The sequence below is a fragment of the Elaeis guineensis genome, chromosome 8 (assembly GCF_000442705.2).
Source record: "Elaeis guineensis isolate ETL-2024a chromosome 8, EG11, whole genome shotgun sequence".
NCBI lineage: Eukaryota > Viridiplantae > Streptophyta > Magnoliopsida > Arecales > Arecaceae > Elaeis > Elaeis guineensis.
In genome coordinates this window covers 129287364-129311177 of record NC_026000.2, presented here as the reverse complement: position 1 = coordinate 129311177, position 23814 = coordinate 129287364, and the positions used below count along the sequence as shown (strand labels likewise).

At 37.8% G+C, this 23814-nt stretch overlaps 1 protein-coding gene across 1 annotated transcript; it reads right to left on the bottom strand.

Annotated features, from left to right (window-relative positions):
* Positions 1 to 5117: 5117 nt before the first annotated feature.
* On the bottom strand, positions 5118 to 23101 carry LOC140859739 (uncharacterized). The gene is made up of 3 exons (XM_073262191.1): positions 22624 to 23101; positions 14828 to 15019; positions 5118 to 5333 (listed from the first exon to the last, which is right to left on the bottom strand). The coding sequence occupies exons 1-3, from the start codon at positions 22804 to 22806 to the stop codon at positions 5202 to 5204; spliced, it is 507 nt and encodes a 168-aa protein (XP_073118292.1). The 5' UTR covers positions 22807 to 23101; the 3' UTR covers positions 5118 to 5201.
* Between the last annotated feature and the right edge of the window lie 713 nt (positions 23102 to 23814).

Here is a 23814-nt window from a genome sequence, read left to right as displayed (position 1 = left end):
TATATATATAATAGTAATTATTTTGTTTGGGATGAATGTAAGACTTTTCGGTTTCAGATATTATTATTATTGAAATACATATTAAAATTTGTCAGCTTTCCTCATATAAGTACTATATATAATTTTCAATATAAGTATGACTATGTACTTCAGCCCCCCCTAGATTCTAATCCTGGATCCGTCCCTGCCTACGATCCATCTCCATTTAAGTGGGCTCATGGGATTCCATCATCTTCTAATCACATGAGCCCTTTAGGACCGAATTATCCTAACGTTGGTAGACTCCCCATGGGTGTTACTTTTTTGGCACCAAGAGAAGTTCGATTTTAGCTTGGGTGGGCATACACTCTTTTCTATGGAACCAGGCCATTCAAGCCCAATGTTTGATTCCTCTTTAACCATGTCTCAGGCACCACCTTCTCTTCGGTTTGGTTCTGCTATTATGGAAGAAGGGCCCTCCTTAGGACATCATGGATGATGGCAAACCCCAATTGATGCTTCTATGGAGGTTTATTGTACGAAGTAAACTTATTTTGCCTGTGAGCTTCCATGGATGCTCCAACTTCTAAGCTTAAAGTCAAGTTTGAAGCTCGTTCAATCCTTTGCTATTATAGGTGAACAGGGATGTAGGTATTTCTCATGGCACCATCCTTCTTCTGCGTGCAATAAGATCATCAATAAGCTTCTCCAATGCAACAAGAAGCTAGAGACTGAGCTCTGGATCTGCAAAGCTAACAAAAAACGTCTCACGTATTGTATGCTGGTCTCATGGTTGATGGCTAGGGGTTTCTTGTCTTTCGGCTAGTCTCATGATGTAGGAGAAGATAATTTGGGAAATTCTCTATAATGTGTTTATAATACCCGGCTTATTAACAAATTGGATATGGTCCACTTGACTGGCCCAATCACCAAAAATTGGACCCTAAAAAAGGTTTGCATGTTTTTAAAGCACCACAAAAACAAATAAAGAGATAAAAAAGACTCCGATCAGGAGTCTTCTTCTTCCCGATTTCCCAATGGAAATCGAAGCCGGGGAGAAGCTGAACTTCCCTCCACCTCTATTAAAGAAATCAAGTCTCATCGGAAACCCACCACCATGAGCCTTTAGTCGTCATTGGGAAGGACCCATCTTCCTCTTCTCGAGTTCATCAAAGATCGCGACCAAACACGGGCAGAAAAAAAGGTAAGGATCCTTCAATCCTTAAGTGAATCCTCCTCCCCATCTTCGTTAGTCCATGGAGTTTGATTTCTGTAGGCGATTCGCCAGATTTAATCGAGAAAAGTGTGCTTTGTTCCCCTATTTTTGCCATAATTTTTTCTTCCTTTTCTGGTGCCATTCATTATCACCGATTGTCAGATGGGATACCACCTGCTGCACCATCGTGGCCCATTTCCATAGCCATGGCCATCGGTAGCTGATGCTCTCCCCTCTTTCGGAAAAGAAGGGCAACCCAAGGTCTCCTATTTTGTCAAGGAACCATAGGGAGGAAGAAAAAGAAAAGAGAGGTTTTCTTTCTCTTCTCTTCCTCTCTCTTTCCCCAAATTCTCCCTTTTCTCTTTCCTACTTTCTCTCTCTAGAATAGTTTCTTTCTCTAGAAAATTTTACTCTCTCTTTACAAGTTTCTCTCTCTAAAAGTATCTCCCTCTAGATTGTCTCTCTTTTAAGATTATCTAGATCTTAGAAAGATCTTTTAATAACTTTGATAGACTCTGGTGAGAGGATCTTGACCGTTGATTGTTGGACAACCTGTCGGCCCCCATCTTGATCGGACCGAACATCCTAAGATTTCACCATTGATTAAATTCTAACATCCTAGCATGACCCTTGATTTATAGTTGATCAATTGACTGCCCTAGATCGAACCAACTGGAATGTCAAGGCTACTGCATGACCAGTCCTATGAGGATTTCGAAATTTAAGATTTTTATTCTTAAAATAATTATAATTAAATTTTGATAAAAATATGATTTGGATATTATGTTTGAAGGAGAATTTCAGGATTAGTTGGATTTGTCAACCATTGTACGTGCAGATGGCTCCACGTCGGATAAAAAGGGCCGCTTGAGGTGCTAGTAGGGAAGCATCAAACCAGCAAGATAGCAATAGTGTAACACTCAACAAGTTATGGCACACCCCAGCAAGAGGGAGTCATCGATTCTGTCAAGAACACCCAATGGGAGCAGCAAGAATCAAGTATGGCCCAAATAATGCAGACACTAGTTGGCTTGATGCAATCATAACTATAGTTGCAGCAACAATTATTGCAAATAACGGCAAGTACAAGTGTACAACAATAAACACCGCCACGACAAGAATATGGAGAGCAACAAGAGCAATGAAGTAATATTACAGAATTTAAGAACTTGGCCCACCAACTTTCAAAGGAATGATGGAATCTTTGAAAGTTAAGAATAGGCTTATGGAGATGGAGTAAGCATTTATTATTATGAGATGCTATGATGATGAAAGATCTTGTATGTATCGTACATGTTGCAAGATGAGACGTTCAATTGGTGGTAGAGACTGGAACATAAATATGAATAAGATGGGGAACAACTCATCTGAGAGAGATTCTGAAGGGCATTGTATGACCAATATTTTTTTCGAAATATAAGGGCTCAGAAAGAGCAGGAATTTATTTATTTGAAACAAAGGAATATGATGGTTGCAGAATATGAAACTAAATTTATGGAGCCTACCATATTTGTTCCAAGATTGGCCGAGGATGAACCTGATTGGATGCATAAATTTGAGATGTGACTGAGGACAATAATTAGAAGGCAAGTGGTGCCATATGAATTAACTATTTCTGCAGATATAGTGAATAAAGTATTGATAAACGAAAAGAAAGTCAATGAGAAACATGCTAAAAGGGAAAGAAATCAAAAGGAGAGAAATAGGTCAAACGAATCCCAGGAGAAGAGTAATAGAAATACCGAGGGTGCGAATAAGAGATCAATAAGTGATAACTCTGAATCTTCTGATGGTACCATGTGTTTCAAATGTGATAGAGCCCATGATAAAAAATTATCTTTGGAACACTAGTGCATGCTTTGGTTGCTGTCAGAAAGGTCACAAAATAGCTGAATGCTCACAAAAAATAAAAAATCAATCTGTTTCAATAATTGAACAACAAAAAAATGAAAGTTTGAAATTTCGGATCCAAGGAAGAGTCTGTGCTCTTACACAACAAGAAGCACAAATTTTCGATGTAGTGGTGACGAGTTCTGAGAAAAATTCTCAAAATTAATTTGATTAATTGGTTAGTTTCACTTGCAAGATAAGTAATGCTCCATTTTTTCTAGATTTATTGATAAATTATAAATATTTTATATATTAAAATATTCATGATTTATGAAATTACTAAAAATGCCTTTCTTTAGAATATTAAATAATTTATGATCAAACTGTTGAATTTGATATGGATTGTACTTGATTAATTTCAATGTCATATGATTTTTTATGAATTATTCGATTTGAAATATGAATGTCTTTGAGAAAAGTGTTTCGATTTGAGATGGATCTTGACTCGCAATCTGATTATGTATCGAACTCTGCTAGTGGGAGTTAAATGCTGGTACTATGATATCCTGTGAGTGGGACGGTAGATGCTGGTACTTCAATATCTTACTAGTGGGAGTTAGGCATTGGTAACACAATATCCTGCTAGTGAGATAGTTAAATATTAATAATTTGATACTTTGGGTGTGGGGATTGTGTACTGGTACTTTGATTTAGTTCATGGTTATCAAGATGCATGTGATGTTTTGAGAAAAATTGATTTATGAACAAAATTTGAATTGTGAAAGGAATGTATCCGCATGCTTATTATTTGGAAAGTATTGTATATATGAATTGGATTTTGAATTAATGTATCTTATATGCTTATTTTTAGTATACTATTATTGCTGGATTTATCTAGTTAAAATGTTCATCGCTTACTAGACTGTCAAACTCATTACCCTCTCTTTTTTTTTTCATATTCATATACTTAGTTTCGGATATGGGTACCACTCGAGAGTGAGATTAGAAGCGAGATTCAGCAATATCAACATTATTTAGACCTAGATATCTTGTTATTAGTTGATAAATCAATAGAAATTTATTTGACGTAAAGGCTTTCAAATATATTTATAAGTTGAATTTGTTAAGTGATTATTAACTTTTAGTTAATTAAATGAATTCTGTTGTGATGCATTAGCATCGTATTTGGAATGCCTTGCATACTTATGGAGAGAGTTTTCCATGAGTACGCGATGGTTATCATGATCCAAATCTTGGATCGAGGGTGTGACAGCATTAGAGGGTTAGGAAGTTCCCTACAATGCATTAGAGGGTTAAGAAGTTCCCTACGATGCATTAGAGGGTTAAGAATTTCTTTGTAACAGAGCAGAGAGCTAGGAAGTTCTTTATAATGGGTTGGCACCAAGATTTACTGTACCGTACCGAATCGGACAATACGGGGCATACAATACCATACCGATTCGGTACTAGTATGTGATACAATAGGCATACCGATACTCAGTAGGCCGAATCAGCTCTGTACCGACACAGTAATAAGTTGGCACCGGTATGGGGCTCAGCATCAAGACAACGAACCTTGGTTGGCCAACTATCTTGTATTTTGAGAGAAGTCAATAGAATTCATGTACCGGTAATCTTAAATGCAATGCATTTTAGGTAAATTAAAGTTTGGGCAGACACACCCCCTCAAGTTTACATTAGCACCACTTAGAACCTGTCAAGTTCAATAAATGTCAATAAATTCCCAGTATACCACTGCATATTTTCTCTACAGCCTATACAACTGACTGAAACCTCATAAAGATAGAATAACATATTGAAGCAATTATTGTACTCAAATAGCTTATACAACTTTGCAATCTTCTATAACCTATATCCCCTCAAAAAGCTTATTGTACTCCTATGTCCATCTACACAGCTAATTGCAGAAGCTCCTATGCATTTCTTCCTCATCCCACAATTCATTCATTTTCCAATCTTTTCAACCTTTCCACAGAACTGATTTGTGCATGGCAAACTTCGCTTCAAGGACCACTTCTCCATGGTGATTTTCCTCAAAACAAATGTTGTCTCTCTCCAGCACCTCATGATATGGCGCTTGCTAGATCTTTTAGACTCAGGGATCACAGAGGTGTTGGAAATTTCGATTGCAGTAAACACATTTAATAGTTCCATACTAAGGTACCCTGTAGCAGGGTCCTGGAAGAAGATACCAATTGAATAGGCTTGCAGCACAATGACCACCGGCCATTGCCCTCTTAAGATAGCGTAGTCCTAAGTTCATGTCTCTTTGGTTGTAAACTAGTTCCTAAGGAAAACCAAGAGAAGGAAGGATGATCAAACTATGCCCACAATAAGATTGTCAAATAAATAATACAGGGAGTAACTAATGATGATATATTAACAAATCATTGCTTAGAGTATAATTTTTTAGAGAAAAATTATAACCACATAATTTTGCATATGTCATGATAGAATCATATTTAAGCATCTAAATAATCCAAATTAAGGACAAAGAGGCATTGGTCAGTCTTCTACCAGACAATTTCCATTGGCAGGATTCAAGATCTACCAAATCTTTGACAAGTTATTTGTGGTTATATCATCACTTTTGCTAGTGTTATACGTTAAAATATACTCCATGAGCTTCGGTAATAACTTCAGTATGAGGTGATGCATGCATCAACTTCATGGACGTGCAAGAGTGGGATCTGCTGCCAAATCTAAAACAAGAAACACAAATTATCCATTGTTTGACCCATGCATGGCTTGGGACTAAACCACACATGACATCCTAGTTGGTGGATACGAATCAATGGGCTTTTCTTGATTGTTTATTGAAACTGAACAAATCCAAGTTTGGTTATTTCTATTTAAAATTGCTAATGGAATGATATTAGAAATGAAATTAGAGGGCAATAACTTACCAATCCATGGATGTAGTTGGCTTGTATATTACCACTCTTTGCACAGCTCCGAAGCAAAGCAAAGTATCCCTCTTTATTGCACCTACAGCATCCATTCTTTGTCGACCGACATTCACTGCCCGGCCTTCCTCGCCTTTGATGCTTTGTAGAATCTCTTGCATGATTCTCTCAGGCTAATGATATCACGGACTGGCATCATGGATGCTAAAGTGACATGAGCAATGACCTCAATAAGGAGGTCCTCTGGTAGGCAATCAATGGTGAGAGCTGCCTTTCTGCAACTCTTTCTCATGTTGTAGTCTAATTAAAGTAGAACAAAAACGAGAAGAGTTTAGAGGAACTCTTTTGCAAGGTTTAAAGTTGGGTGACTATGACCATGGGTTTATGATAATGAGAACAAGATGATGCCAAGGGTCTCAATTTATACACTAGGATAGAGTAAAGCTTATTCATTAACAGAATAAGATTTGATTAGAAATTGGTAAGTAGAGGGAGACTACGACAAAAGCAATGGTTGGAACAGAGTGATGCTATTCCTTGCCAGAATAGGCTTTGGTTCCAACTTGGAAAGAGAGAAACTAGAACTTAAGCTTGGCACAAATAGAAACATCTAAGAAGGGAGAAGATGACTTGAAGGATGGTTGGAACAGGAATGTTCATGAACGTATGGTAAACACAAGGAGGACCATAATAAAGGTTCCCAATGCATGAATCTATATCCATTGAGCCAAAATCATGCAACATAATTTTTTAAGAGTACTACAATATGGGGATAGTTTAACAATGTTTTATGTCCTCAATGAGAGAATCTGACAATCTAAAAGAATCTTTGGCCTCCACTACAACAGCCATTGCAGCAACCCTAATCAGATCCTAAATTTTGAATCAGTTAAAGGAATATATTTCCTTTGTAATCTCATCCTAGAGAGCAGTACTAAAAGCCTTTCTACACTGCCTAAAACAATGACCTTAGATAGTAGATGCAATTTATTCCGAAATAGAGAAATTAAGCACAAGAGTTTACCTTCCTAACCTTTGAATTCAATCCTTCATAGAGGACAGAAGAGCATAGAGAACAGGAAGGCACAATGGATGGTGGGAGGCATAGTGGATGGGGAAGCATAGAGCAAAAAGGAGGGAGCCAGCGCATGGGAGGCATAATGGTTAATGGTTAATGGGAAGGCATGGCGATTGATGAGGAACACATCGAACACAAGCACAGGAGAGGGTCCCAAAGGGGCAGAGTACAATGGAGCGGGTAGAGTGGAGTAGAGGGGGCAGAATGAATTAGGGCTTTTCTTTGAGGCATCCTCAAAGAAAATAGTTAACATTGTTAAGGACAAAATTGTCCAAGCTGACGGACTCCTCACAACTGGGCATTGATGGAGCTCAGGACCACTTTGAACCACTTAGTAAACTTCAGGGACAAGTTTGCAACTTTTTAAAATCGAGGGTACAGAGTGAAACTAAGCGGAACTTGAGAGGGTGTTTAAGTAAATTTTTCCAAATTCTTTTTATTTCTAGAATTCCTTTTTGTGAGTGTGTATACATAGGACTGAAGATTCAATCTGATCTCAATCACCCAATCTCAACGATTTTGAGAGCATGATCGTATATTCCTGTGATTTGATTTCTAGGTGGAGAGTTGCCACATACAGCCGGTGCTGAGATGGATTTCTTTCCTTCTCAATGCTAATTGCCTCGGACTCCGGCTTGAGAATGGAAATGCGTATCAAAACAAGGAAGGATTTAAATCAATTTCCCTCAATATATTTTTGTTTCTGTTTTCCTTTGATAGCACAAGTTTCATTCCAATGATAGCCCATGATTTGGATTTGGTTCTGAAGTTCCCTATAGCTATATACGGCAGTTCTCGTATTTCCAAAGGCAGCATTGCTAGGTTCCATATATGGCAGCTCTTATTTCTCCAAAGACTTCGAATTGCAAGATTCACTAGGTTGCTAGCTTTCTCGGGTAGCATGGAAAAATAGTAAGACATCCTAATTGATTTCATGATCAATCTGATCTCGTGTGACAGCTTGTTGCGAATTTGCCATTTCCATAAGTCTGCTATCTTCTTGGGTCGTCTAGTTCATTCTTAAGGATCCACCCTCTATTTCCTTGATTTGATTCAATCATATATGGAAAGGAGAGGAGCAACCAGCTTGCATTTCCAACATTTTAGTGTGTTTCTTCTGTTTCCACAAGTTAAACATTGAGATGTAATCTGGAAACCCATTGTTAATTAAAAAGAAAGATATAGAAGGAGCCCTAGATTTGAGTTCAACTGCTTTAGAAAAACTTTAAAAACCCAACAGGAAAAAATAAAAAATAAAAATTGCATTTTTGGGGTATCGGTACATGACCAATATGGCCAAATATACCATGTACTGGCACAGTACTATTAAAGATGCCAACAAAACCCAAACCCGCGGGTACCTAACCCAACCCGACCCGATTGGGTTGGGTAGTCAATATGTTGACTGGGTTTGGGCCTAGTTTGGATAAAACCCGAATGCTTAACTTTGGGTTTGGGTTGGGACTGGGTAGTTATGCACCTGATCCAATACCCAACCCGAACCTGGCCTGAACTATTTTAGTATTTTAATATATTATATATGTGTTGATGTTCTGAAGGATAAGTTGCAGCTTAGTACTTCGTTATTGTCTGGTAGATTCTTACAAATGCATTGTTGTGCTTACATATTGAATTTGTGAAGGTTCATTTAGAGATGATTAAGGGATAGAAAATATTCATGATAGTGTAGAGCAAGATTCTCAGAATCATCTCGAATCGGACAATTCGGAGCATGCCGAACTGGACCGATGGAGAAAACGGCACACGCCGATGCCGAGGAAGAAAGAGAGGGAAACAGAGGCAGAGAGAGGAGAGGGAGAGAGAGGAGGATGCCATCGGTGGCCCTCTGCAGCCGTTGGAGAGTGGCAGAAGCCACCGCGGCTTGGTTCGTCCGACGGGACTGCCGCAATGAGCAAGAATGAGAAAGAGGGGGAAGGAGACCACCGGAGATGAGAGGACGGGACAGCGGAGAGGCCACCGAAAAACTCTGGGTGGCCGCCGTGGCCATCGAGAGGCGAAAGCGGCACGGGCAACGTCGCACTCATGGAACAGGGGCGGTCGTCCCTGTTCACGCGTGGCTCTTTTTTAAAAACGGAGATTAATAGTGAAGCCGGCAAACCATTTGCCGACTTCATTGTTTAAAAGATTTTTTTTTAAAAAAATCGATGAAGCCGGCAATCGGATTGCGGGCTTCATTTTTGAATTTTTTTTTAAAAAACCTATTAAATAGTGAAGCCGGCAAACTGCCGGCTTCACTTAAGTTTTTGTTTTTTAAAAAAACCCGTGAAACAAGGGCGTCGGCCTTGTTTCACGCCTGCGGCACCGCGCGCGTGGATTGCACCACCCGGCGGCTACGACAGACGGTCGAAGGCCATCCGACTCCTTCCCCTCCCTCCTTTTCTTTCTTCCTCCCTCTCTCTCTATTTCTTTCTCTTTCTCTCTTTTCCTCCTCCCGATTTTCTTCCTTTCCTTGTTTCGGTTCGCGTCGGTCCGATCTGATACGAAACCATACCGGACCGCACTGTCAGCTGGTCGATCGGAATGGCCACCGGTACTGGTACGAAAAACCTTGGTGTGGAGTATTGGGCAACATCACCTAAGAGGTGTGAAAAGGTTGAAGAAATGGCTCGCTAAATACAAGTTAATTGTACCAAAAAAATGGGTCTTGACTGTTCAACTAAGTGGAACTCAACTTTCTTAATGTTGAAGATTGCTTTGATGTATAAAGACGTTTTTGTTAGGCTGAAACAATGTGAGACAAGATTTAAATGTTGTCCAAGTGACAATGATTAGGTACTTGGTCAGGAAGTTTATCATAGATTGAAATTATTTTATACAGTGACCGAGATATTTTCTGGTACCAAATTTCCTACAGCTAATTTGTATTTTCCAAGAATTTGTGATGTGAGATTAGAGTTGCTTAAGTGGCTTGAGTCTCCTTTTGAAGTGATTGAGAAAATGGCTAAGGAAATGTTGATTAAATTCAACAAATATTGGGATGAGATCCATGTTTTGATGGGGGTTGCTACAAATTTAGGTTCGAGATTCAAAATGCCCTTGATTGAGTATTATTTTAGCAAAATTTACAAGGATATGGCTACTAACATGATTGAGAAGTTACATGAAGTGTGTTATGAATTGCTTAATGGGTATCACTTCAGGGCTAATATGGAAAGGCAACATGAGAAAGACTCCAGTTTGATGCAAAGTGATCATGGACCTATGAATTTACAATTGGCTGATTTTGATTTGTATGTGTAGAGAAAGAAGAATGCCAAAAGCACTTCGATGAAAATTGAATTGGATCACTATCTGGAGGAGGATGAAATACCTCGGTCTCCTGATTTTGATGTCTAGCTTTGGTGGAAAATAAATAGATCTAAGTACCCAACATTGCAAAAGATGGCTAAAGATTGTTTGGCATCATTGTGTCCACCGTGGCTTCTGAATCTACTTTCAGCTCTGGCAGGAGGTTGTTGACTCCAAACCACAGTCAATTACACCTTGAAACTGTGAAAGCCCTGGTTTGTGGTGGCAATTGGTTGGATAGAGGTATTTTCATGTATTGTATGCTATTACTTTTCTTTAATTGAATTTCTTTATTTGATGTGATGATTGTTTATGTAAATTGATTTCTATTTTGTATAGGTACTAGTACTACACTTTCCAAAGGAGAGCAAGAGAAGATTTGTCGTATTTTTGAGGATTTTGTACTGGAAGACAGCAGCTCAAGTATTAGTTGTTTATAGTAATTTTTTCAATGAATTCTATTCTTAACGACCGTTATAATCAATCATCACTAACAATGATTAATTGTTTGTAGGTAGATTGGGTGAAGAATGATGTTACAACTAAGGATTGATCGAGAATTGTTGTTTAAGTCTTTTTATAACTTAGAACTTAGATGTGCTTTTAAATTATGTTTATGTTTTTATTTACTTCAGATGTGTTGGAACTAAGTGTTGTTGTTGAATGTCTTGGTCTGTTAAATTTGCATTACGTTTGAATTTTATTTTGACTGAATATGGAACTAAGTATTGTTGAACTTAGCATTGTTGAATTCTATTTGCTTAAGACGGTTTGAATTTTATTGTAATTGAACATACAACTAAGTGCTGTTGAACTAAGTGTTGTTGAATTTTATTTGTTTAAAGCAGGTATTATTTATGGAATGGTAGTACGGCTTTAGAGTCAACAGAATGAAAAAAATGCTCAATGTGACTCAATTGGGTTCCAACCGGATGAACCCGAATTATCCAATACACAATTGAGGCAGGTTTGGGCAAAAAAAAAAATCCCAGTCCTGATAGTGTTTGGGCTGAGTTTGGATAGTTTATTGGATATTTGGATTTGAGTTTGAGTAGTTAGAAATCCATCCCGAACCCAACCCAATGTCATCCCTACATACTATACCATATCAACCTAGTACATGACCGACATGGGTCACAATACAAGTACTATGAATGTTAGTCTACACTCGGCTTTATTATGAGTCTAGATATTTGTGAACCTATGCCTAAGAATGTGTGCATATATTAATATTAGAGTAGGTGACACTATAGGACTATATCATTGTTTTATGTATAACATATTTTCTTTAAACTTACATTAGATATAGTCTATTTCAAATGCTATATTTGTTTACACATATAAGCATGTGATTCCTATTATGGTATCAGATACCTATGATAAGCAGATGCTTGGTTGAAAATTCGTCATGAACAACCATGAAAGAAGTGAGGTTCCAGATCTCTACTCCTAGAAATTATGGCCAGGGATACATTTTGATGATTTACTTGTTTGAACCCCACACATTGTCACTGCAAGATGATGATAACTATTTTTAGGTATTGAAGAAGAGTTCACCATCATTCAGGCATATAAACTGATTTGAAAGCATGTTATGTTAAATCCACATTACCAAGATAAGCCATGTTGATAATGTGATGATGGCATGTTCCCTGACTCGAGGGATCCATGTGTACCATGTTTCAACCATCAAGACATTGATGACCAAGCTTCGTAGTGCAAGATAAGATAGAGGTGGCAATGCGTCAAGTATGGGTCGGGTTGACCAATCCCCATACCCACCCCACTAGGAAAAAAACCAAACCTATACCCACCTCATATCCATCTTAGGTTGGGTCGGATCAGGTTAGGTTACCCAAAACCCTTCCCTTCTAATAAAAACAAGACCCCACCCCATCGGAATCTAAGAAACCCTCCAATCTCTTGGCTCTCCTTCCCTACGGATATCCAAAAAAGAGAAAGAAAAGGAAGCAAAAAGCCTAATATATATATATATTCGATCAAAGAGGGACGCTTACTAGGGTTTTGTCAGTCGAAGCTCAATCGGGTGGGAAAAAGTCTTACCTTTTACTTTTTCCATCTTTCCTTTGATTTCGAAGCCACCTCCTCTCCTCCTCACTTAGACAATGGCTAGGGTTTCGTTCGGCCGAAGAGGGAAGCTTAGACGTCAACGACGGCTGAAGAGCCACCTCCTCTCCTCCGTCACGCAATTGATGGTCCTCCAGGCCCTAGACCTTCGTCCCCTCGTCAAAGCCCCCAACCCCCACCACCTCGCCACCCTCCTGGCCTTCCGCCATGGCTCCCACATTGCCACCGCTCACATCGGCTCCACCCGCCCCACTTGCCTCCGCTAGCCGCCTCTACCTCCACCAACCGAATAGGGAAGACAATGGCTAGGGTTCTAGGTGGGACCGTGGGAGGCTTGGAGCAGTTGAATAGGTAAGCTTAGATGAATATGATGGAATTAGGGCATTAGGACTTTTGAATATTTATATTAAGGGCTATCTGGTCGGATTCGGGGTGGGGCATACTATTATCCATGCCTGCCTCGAACCCATTTCGGATTTTTTTCTAAAATCCACACCTGCATCAGATTTTAATCGAATCAGATAAAATCCGCCCCATTCAGGTTAGGTATCCAGCGAGTTGAAAAAAATTGCCACCCCTAAGATAAGTGGTTACACCAAGGTTTCAGAAATCGATATCGAGGTCCATACCGATTTCTGATCGGAACTGTACCAGACCGTACCGACAATAAAAAATTCAAAAAAAAATTCCATCCAACGGCAAAAAAAAAAGAAAGAAAATCAAGCCGAACCGGTATCATACCGCACCGTACCGGACCAAACCGCCCGGTATCGGATGGTTCGGACCGATAACGTACCGAACTGATCGGTTCGGTCCGATTCAGACCATTTTCAGAAAAAACTGACCTGAACTGAATCGGTTCCCTGCCGGTATGGTACAGTATGGTACCAACCGGTTCGGACCAGTATAGAATATCATGGGTTACACTATGTGATTTGGGTGCTTGAGATTTTTAAGGACAATATGGTAGATTTTCAACAACCAATCCACTATGAAATAACGGGATTTAGATTACCAGAATCAAGTGATAGTGATTTTTTAAAGAATTTTGTTGGATAAAGAAATAATATAGATGTATGTTCATCATTATAATAAAGATTGATCCTCCAACATGTTATTTGTATGTTATTTTTTCCAAGTAAGAAATTGAGCTATTGATATAGTGGCATGAAATGAAATTTGTGCATTCTCATATGGGGGATAAGTCTCGAAATGTATTGACTTTAGGGAGTTCATTTAACATTGTTTTCTAGGTCCCTTACAACAAAAGTGTTTGAAAGATATTTAATCATCATAACCAGTTAATGCGAAAAATCAATTGCACAAAAGAAAAAAGAGCTCTATCAAAATCACAATCCACATATCTGCACGATCTGATGAAGTATTGAAGTGACTTTATTCCAGACCACAGGAATCACTAGGGCAGGTTATTAGGTCTCTAACCTTTATAATTCATCCATAAACCAATGCACAGCAGTATGCCAAGACTCACTAGGCATTTAGCTCATTTCTGGATGATGCGCCTACCTATGTCTTTTTTTTTTTTTTTTTTGGTGGCTTTGGGGTGGGGGCTGGGGGTCTATGTATCCATGCATGTCAAGCATGTGTATGTAAATGCGTCTATACACATTAAATAGTAGAGACATTTATAATCACTCTAACAAGAAGTCCATGGTTCACTAGTCTTAGAAGCAAATTGGCAGTATTGGATCTTTACTAATACACGTTAAAAACAAAATTAATACTTGATTTGTAAGTTTGCACCCCATGCCACCTTATTGTAGTTCTAATACCACGTTGACTAGTAGAACATCCATGTGAACTGGGGCTTGCCTCACTGGCAGCACCTCTCTGCACAAAAGGCAGAGATTCCAGGTTCAAATCTTAGAGTGTGCATATTTAAGGTTTGAGCCTGGGTAATTAAATTCAGGGTGGGCTTCCCACTCCCTTTCTCTCAACCAAAGAGAGAGAGAGAGAGAGAGAGAGAGACTTGTAAAATAGCCATACAGTTCAATGAGAGACATTCTTTAGAAATTTGTGAAAGAAAGCGACCACTCTTGTTTCTATCTTTGTATACCAAGTACATGCATAGCATGCTACTAACTTATTCCATGCCTTTAATTTTGGCCTCTATCAATTTTATGATGAACAACATATTGTACCTGAGAGAATTCATGTGCATCAATCAAACTGAAGACTGGATATTAATACATCTAATTTGAATGAAATTTGGATCTAAAGGGCATTATTCATTTCAGAATCCCTAATTTTTATCATCTAGTAGCTGAAGGTTATACATGGGATGTTTTGAGTAGAATCATTGAAAATGTATAAACAGATAACTGATATGAATATTTTTTGAAGCTTTTCTGATGATGGAAGAAAAGAGATATATCTAACCTCCTTGTAAGTTAACTTTGACGGTGGTTCATGATAAGGATCCACCAACGCTACCCGATCACCATATTTTTCTGCTGTTGTTTTCCAGATATCTGGTACTGCCTTCCATTCATCCAAGGTTAAATTATTCACACTAGGCAGTAATGCACTTTCTAGGAAAGGGGAACACCTCCTTCTTACTGGATGCTCTAGCTATAATGCAAAACATAAAAATTCATCAGATGAAAAGTGTACAAGTATAGCCATGTGACACTTCATTCACCATCTTTAGCAGAATTGACTGAAACTTATGACCCCCAGGTTGCCAATGTCTTTGACATTTAACTGAGTTACTGAACTATCATAATTCTTATAAGGATAATATGACATTTGCATTCAGAAATTGCAAAAAAAGGTTAAATAATGTCTAAATATTGAAAAGTCAAGCAGCATGCGCAAAGATTAAGCCATGAAGTTAATATGACTAACAGAGAGTTGTCAAAGCTTAACAGAATAGGTGATTATGAAGCAGATCTATCATATTCTCAATAAGACCATTTTTTGGAGTTAATGGATATTATGGATTTTATTTTGTAATACCTGTAAAACCAGTTATTTAAAAGTCAAATTGATAAAATTTATCAAATATATGAATCTTCAAGAGCACAGGCACAATAGGCTTTTTTTGTGTTACAATTAACATAGAATCCTGTCAACCTAGTGTAAAGTCCCAATCTAGAATAATTTATGGACTTAATTGGCAAAGAATGGGAATAGAGGAAGACCATAGAACCAATTTGGAACAACAAATTTGAAGTACCCTTCCTCTCCAATAGTTTAGAATACGAGCAGATTGAATATTTGATCTAGGGTCATACGCACTTACTCTATACTAATGATCAAGCATAATGATGTATGAAGAATCTAATAGATTAAAAAAACAAGGAACTTTCATTCATAATAACTTTACCACATCCCAACTCCCCTGGGTTATAAGATCCAAGTGGGCTATACCTTGGTTGCCTGATTGGCATATTGCAGTAAAGAGCAGGAAATAAGTCTATTAGAATAATATGCAATTACCAGCTGAGGTGCGATTACAAACTCTCTAAGAAGTGATAGGTTCCAAGTTCCTATTAGTAAATTTGAAAACTGAGAGGAAAAAAAAAAGGTCGGCATCTATTAAAAGAAAGATATTATTGGTCTCCACATAACAACCAGAACAATGGAGAAATTTAGAAAATGCTGCATAATTTAGAAATTAATGTTATCAATGATAGGCCTAAGAGGTTACCTGAAACAAATTAACAACATTAACGGGGATAACACGTTTAATCATATTTCCATAACTGATATGCTTTCTAAGAAATATGCAGCATAGAAATTGTCCATATATAACTTTCCAGTAAAGGAGAAAACTTGTCAAGTAACATGTAATCAAGGTATGCCACACCATATTGAACCGAATGAAAGGGGGCATACCGTACCATACTGGTTTAGTACTGGTAAGAGATATAGGGGAAGCACCGACACTTGGTACAACAAACTAGCCCTCATAATGGACATACCGACATAGTAACAGCATGGCACCATTATGGGGCCTGGTACCTAGAAAATGTACCTTGCATGTAATAGAAGCATGATAGATAACTTCCCTTTGGGCATAATATAGCTGTATAAATATCCACAGATATAACCTCTCTGGGATGGCTGATCCTCATGCTTTGACTCTGTTGGATGGTTTACTTGTAATGAAAAGCTTGGATCCTTCACAAGGGCTTATTTCTGTTATAATCTAAATGTAGCCCCATACTATACTAGGGCTATAAAGTGATGCGGAAAGGTAGTCAAAAAGGAACTAGTAAAGAGAGAAAAGGAAGGTGGAGTATATGACCTGATATGCACATCAAAGAAGATGATACTTGGATCTCTCAAAACATACTAACTGATTCATGATTCAACATACTAAATCGTAATGATAGTCTCCTATTTAGGGATGGCCAAATCGACCTGACCCGATGGGTATGCACCCTATCCAAACCCGGTCAAACCCGAAAAATAGGGTTTGACCGGATTTGGATTCGAATTTGGATAAAATCCGAAAACTGTAGCACCGGTATGGGTAGGATATGGGTAGTACTATTTTCTATCCAAACCCGAATCCGAACTCGATCCGAACCTACGGGTATGGATAATACCTGAACCCATATCCGAATATATATGTTTATAATTCTGTTTTAGTAATTCTGTTTTGCTTGATAATAGGCATAAAATTATTTTTGTTATTTATATGTTCTATGTTGAATTGTAATTCTATTTCTATATTTGATTTTTATAAATCTGAACTTATAAATTATGTTCTATGTTGAATTGGTAATTTTGTTTTGATTGATAATATGCATAAAATTATTTTGATTGTTCATTTTTTTTAGGTATGGGATAGACATGGGGCGGATATGAGTTGGGTATGGGAAAATGGGTTACCCATGGATATCTCCGAATCCATTGGGTATAGGGATGGGTATCTCTTTTCTTATCCGATCGAGTATCAGATAGGATTTGGATATAGGATATTAAGTTCGGATTTGAAAATGGGTAGTACAATACCCGACCCAAACCGTATCCATTGCCATCCCCACTCCTATTTACGTGACTGCAACAAGGTACTTAAACCATATGGAATATAAATCAATCACCAACCATGTTAGTAATCAAACCAACCCTAAGGCTTTTTCTTGGCATAAAAGAAAACATAATACTCTTTCCATCTGACCCAAATGCCTAATCTAGTACCATGCTTAAAACTTGTATTGATTCTTGGCACCAGAAATAATTCAATACATATGTATAGTATTAGCTTCCCAAAAAGTTTGACCTTAAAAGGATAGGCAAAAAGGCTTGTATCCATCAAGTTTGCCTTGGGTCATGAATTGAAATAGTCAAAGTTTGCATACCGTAGCTTGAAATTATATTTTTTTTTTAAAAAAAAATATAAGAATATACAATCATCAAAAGCCAGCACTAACACATGGCATAGGTTGGAGGAACGCCAATTAATTATTTTTTTAATATTTTTAATTAAAAAGGATATTAAATTCTTACTCAATTATTCATTTTGGCACAGCAAAGCACTTGTGCTGGCATGGTGCATGCTCCGCCAGTGGACGGCCAGCAAGCCCACAGAAATCTGTACTTAAATACTTGTCTTAATCTTTACTATCATGAATTATACCTAGCTGGGAAACCCTTCCGTGATTTACAACTTGATCATGCTTGTAACTAACTAGTATTTGATCATTGACATGATACCCTGTGAAGGTAGCCACTCTTTGACATTAGGATCCTTGTACCAAAGAGACGGATGATGTTATCAGGAAAGATATCATCATGCGTGAACTTGCTGATAAACATACACATGTGCCTCACAGAGTGTGTATTGTTCTTATGCCTCGAACAGTCATAGGATGAAGCCCTTTCTTACCACAATCTGTCTTAGAAGCTGCACTTCTCACTTAATTCAAAAGCCTGCAAATATATTCTCCAGTTCCTCCTTGTGGGCACATTTCCTCTTTATTCTCTTGAATGGAAGATGCATGAAGGGGTTTGAGGCCTTGGAAGAGTAGCCCCTCAAAAATGGTGCAAGACCGATTTCTGTATGCCTCTTGCCATCTTCTTCTCCTTTCTCTCTATCCTTTTCTACTTCTCCTTTCTATCCTCTCCCATTTATTCTGCTTCTCTTTTCCCTAATTACAATCTACATATTTAACCACCCACTCCCCTAGCCAGAGTAGTCACCTCCTTAAACAACCAAGTAGACTGAAAACCTGTTGCTGCAGATGGCCCTGCCTGTGGCTGTTCCTAGCAGCAGCAAGCCTTCAAGGCAGCCATCTCATCTCCCATAAAACCCCTTCTGAAAACCCCAAAACCTTGATTAATTGTTTGCTAAAAAACATTGCAGATCCTCCCCTCTCCTTGCAACAAACTTGGGGTTGATCTGAAAAGAATTTGATGGTCTTTTCCTTTAAAGCAGAAAACCGCAGGCATTCTAGTTTAGCCTTTATCTTCACATGGGTGCTTTATGATTGATCAATTTCTGAATGTATCTCATTTATCTTCCTTTACTTTTACCAGAACAAAATTGATCACCAGGGTCTAAAATCAGAATTGACCTATGTGCCTTGCATATTCAAGCATTCTCTTCTCATCTTCTTCTTGTTTCCATCTATCTTTTACTATTTCTCCTCTCTCCTCTCCTTTTTATTATTCCTTGATATTTCTGTTTTTCTTAAATATAATCTACTCTCCAGCCACCCTATCCCCTAGACACAGCAGTCAACCTCATAAAGGACCAACTGGATCTGACCTACTTATGGTCGTTTCTAGCAGCAGTAGCCTTTCAAGACAACCATCTATCCTATATAGCCCCTTTGAAATCCCCAAAACCCTGATATTTTATTTGCTAAAAACTAATTGCATATTAGCCTCTTTTCTTGCAACAACATGGGATTGATCTCAAAGCACATTGTTGCTCTTTTCCTTTTACAAAGAAAACTGCAGATATTCTGGTTCAGCCCTCATATCCGTTTGTGCGTTTTATTATTTAATCAATTACCATCTATCCTATATAGCCCCTTTGAAATCCCCAAAACCCTGATATTTTATTTGCTAAAAACTAATTGCATATTAGCCTCTTTTCTTGCAACAACATGGGATTGATCTCAAAGCACATTGTTGCTCTTTTCCTTTTACAAAGAAAACTGCAGATATTCTGGTTCAGCCCTCATATCCGTTTGTGCGTTTTATTATTTAATCAATTACTGTGTGCATCTAATTTATTGTGCTTTATTTTAATCAGTACAAGTGGATCGACTAGGGTCTTAAATCAGTTAACCAGTGTGCATTGCATATTGGAGTGTTCCCTGTATCTGGCTTGCATCAGCTGTCCTCTGTTTTTTAGTTGTTTCCATTTCTTTTTACCATCCCGGTAATAGAACCTTTTCAGATAGATGATCTCAAACTTATAACTAATCAAATACAGTAACAAGTCTTGACGAAGAAAGCCAGTCTAAGGCATAATATGGGCTGTTCCCCTTTCATGTAGAGGCACAACTACTCAGGTGCAACTACAGCTGTTGAAGTACAAGTCTTAAATACAATAAGGACATATTTTAATATAAAAGCAAAAAAGAAACTCTGCAACCTCCATATTGCTCATATTTTAATTATGACACCAATAAGAAACTTGGACAAGAAAGGAAACTTTAAATGAAAGAGGACAGAGCAATAAGAATTGGGCTAGTAGGCCTCTGCCTTCTGGTATCTAGGACCAGGTTCTTGTTTCCGGTCTCGTAGGTTTGTAGTTCTCCATAACTCTTGAATCTTGGGTTCATATTAACAGCTTCGATCTTTGAGCTTTTCTTAAGCAAACAAGATTTCTAAGAAAAATTGTATAATTAACCCTTTAAAAGCAAACATTTCTTGATTACTCCCTTCAACTTTTAGAGTGTTGAGAGCCACATAATTTCTACCAACTCAAAAGAAATCATTGCTAATTAGGGCATTAAATTAGGATCAAAATCAAGGAATGCTGTACCAGTCAGTACCGGTGCATCTCAACCATACTGTATGATACTGGTATGTGAAACAGGGTATCAAATGTACCAACATAGTAATAGATTGGTACCACTATGGGTTCCAGTACCGAGACAGCATACATTGGTCAAAATGATTAGGAAAAAGAAAATATGAAAGCCTCCAAAAATTAAAATTAGTTCATTTGCACAACTAAGCAGGAATAAATCTGGATAATTTAGAACCATATATAGCAATTTTAGACACCCCCCCCCCAAATATCCAACTTGGTTCCAGCATGCTTTGGTCATGCAGTTTGCATTATGGGGTAGCTTTGTAATTTCACCTCCGAGAAATGGTCTATGCTGGGTCAACATACTTGGATAGCTTAAGAACAGTCCTAGGGGATTTCAAAACATTCATATTGCTATTCAACAACCTAACTCAAGTTCCACAAGTGTCAACTGCCATCTTCATCCCCCCCTTCCAAACTACTTTTCAGAAAAACATAGATATTATCTCTTTTCTTGTTTTTCATTGTGGCTGTAACCATGAGAAATTAAATGAGTATTTTAAAACCACAAGCTGAGACCATAGCGACCATGCTTTCTAGTCTGAATTTGAAAATGTGTTAAGGACTACTTTACGTATATTACATGGCTTTTAAAATGCATTTTGACTCTTCTTCTCTAAGCCATTGATTGAAAGATGCAATAGGGTCATAGGGGGGGTTAACATATTGGATAATGCAGGTCAAATGACATCAACATTGACTTGATCCTAACAAAATACTGGTCCAAGGTTCATCTCAGCTGTATCCTGGCTAAGGTCTCCATTTGTATTGGTATCAGGTGCCACCAGATACGACATATAAAAAATCTCTGCCCCTATTATCTTAGCCAGTGTTAATTGATAGATCCAAAAATACCACCTGGTAGGCTGGGACAATATAAACACATTGATAAATATTTTTCAATCACCTTTTGACCTCTTTAAATAGATTTTTAGTCAAGAAATTTCAAAATCAATGCCTAAATATGGTTTGCTGATATTGGGTTTACCTTATTGGCCAAGATATTAGAAAATTTAAATTCTTTCAAGTTTTCTCCACATTGCAAACCAGCCAAGATAAACCAAAATCCCAGTTCATCTCTGTTTTGGCCACCCAGACCAATATCTCAGCTTCTAAAAACCTTGTGCTACTCTAACTGAAACAAAGCTATTTAGAATAAAACATTGAGTTGAAACTTGACAAATTTGCACAAATGAACATTCTAAGCCAACCCAGTATATGATGTGTGAAAACATCTTGCGATATGTACGGAAGGTTTATTCGGATTCTAAAACTGCATTTGTAGGATTTCATCTCATCTCTTAGTCAGCGCCCATGCAATCACACGATGGGTCCTTCAAAGAGATTTTAGTTATGGTGTCCTATAAAGCAAAAAAATAGCACCCTTTTAGTTTATCGACTATCCGTTTTACTACTACAATAAACAATTAGAGATGAAACAATTATGACAATGTTAAATGGTTCTAGTATTTTGCTAAATTAAGTGAAACAACTATTTCTCACGATGCTGGCCCTCTGCTTCGGGCCAACAGTTGGAACAGTTTTGTTGCCACAATTAGTGATTAAATCATTATGATAACTCTGTCATATGTATGTATATACGTATAGATAGATAGATAATACATACATACATATGCGCATATACATACACACACACACATACAGACATACATACATATGTATGTATACATACATATAGATGCATGTGTGTGTGTGTGTATACATACATACGTACATACATATAGATGTATGTATATAAATATATATAGATGTATGTATATTACGTATGTGTGTAAACTCTTCCAAGTCCTTAAGTTTGAGAATATGTTTATAACCACACATGCTACATATAAGTAACTTTAACTTTACAAACATATCCAACAAATTTTTATTCTCGAGCAGATGCGTCCCCTTCAATCATAACATAACGACATCCATAAAGTTTCCTCATTAATTATACATCACTTTTGAGGAAAATACATAAATTTTCGACGTTTCCAAGATAAACAATGCGGAAATTATCCCTTCAGGTCTTCCCCACTTCCCCCGAGTCACATGAACAGAAAATCCAGATGAATTGAAAGATTTCAAGAAAGCATATCTATGCATTATAAGTATCCATAGAGAACAGGGGGCAAAAGGCAAAAGGCAAAAAGCAAAAAGAGAGGCCCACCTCCAAGCTGCAGAGTACCCTAACTTCCGGAACCCGAGAAGGTCGAAGCCGAAGCCCTTTAAACCGTCGACGAGAAACCCCCGAACCACTGATCCTCCGGCGAGAACAAAGCAGCGCAAAGGTTTGTGGACGATCTATACCGAAAAAAACAGGCTTTGGATGGAAACCAATCGCCATTTGCATCGCCCAAAACCGAACAAAATCCCAAGAATGGACGAGAAGAATCCAAGAGAAGCAGTAGAGAGAGATTTACAGGACGGGAAAGGTGAAAGAGGCGTTGGGGAGTCCGCAGGGAGGGAGGGGGAAGAGAAGGAAGAAATAGGAGAAAAGGTTGGAGGAGAGATCAATGAGAGTAGGTGGCCTTCATTGCTATTTCTCATGCAAAATCCATAAAAGGCTGAGCTAAAGGTCCCAAATCCCGAGTCCGTCGTGGCCCGCAGGCTCCGACAAACTGTCTAAAAAAGTTCGCCCATTTTTTTTTTTTTTTGGTGGGAAAAAAAATTTCGCCCCTTTGAGACCCCACATGTTAGGATATATTTAAGAGGGATTTTGGGATGGTCGAGCAATGCGACCCCAAAATTCTGTCGCTCATGGATCGCTTCGCACACACGTAGAGCATTAGACAGAGCTATCAACGTTAAATGAAACGATACTTTATGTTAATTAGAGATGATAATTTTAATCGATCCATCAATTATCTGATTCGATCCGATTCGAATAGGATGGATATTGATTTTAAAAAAAATATTTAAAATAAATTCAGATTAAATATAAATAATGATACATTCCGATTCGATACAATCTTCATATATATCATCTTTTCAAAATTATAATAATTTTATATTATTTATATGGATCCGATCTGATCAATCTATCTTATATAACTGATCCAATCCGATCCGCATCTCTACTTCATCCGATCCAATCCGAAGTTAATACGAGACGAGTATGGATATGAAATTTTTATTTTTGGGATTGATATGGGTGTGGACCGATTGATCTATATCCAATCGATTACCATCCCTGATGTTAACAAAAATACAGGAGAAAGGATCATCTTGGCAGTTGGATAACTTTGTTTTTTTTTTTTTCTTGCTCATTTTGAGGCTGGAATGAAATAGGCACATAATGCAAAGTAGTGTTAGATCAAGATGCAAAGAATTTGGATCCCAATCCGATTGTGGTTACTAA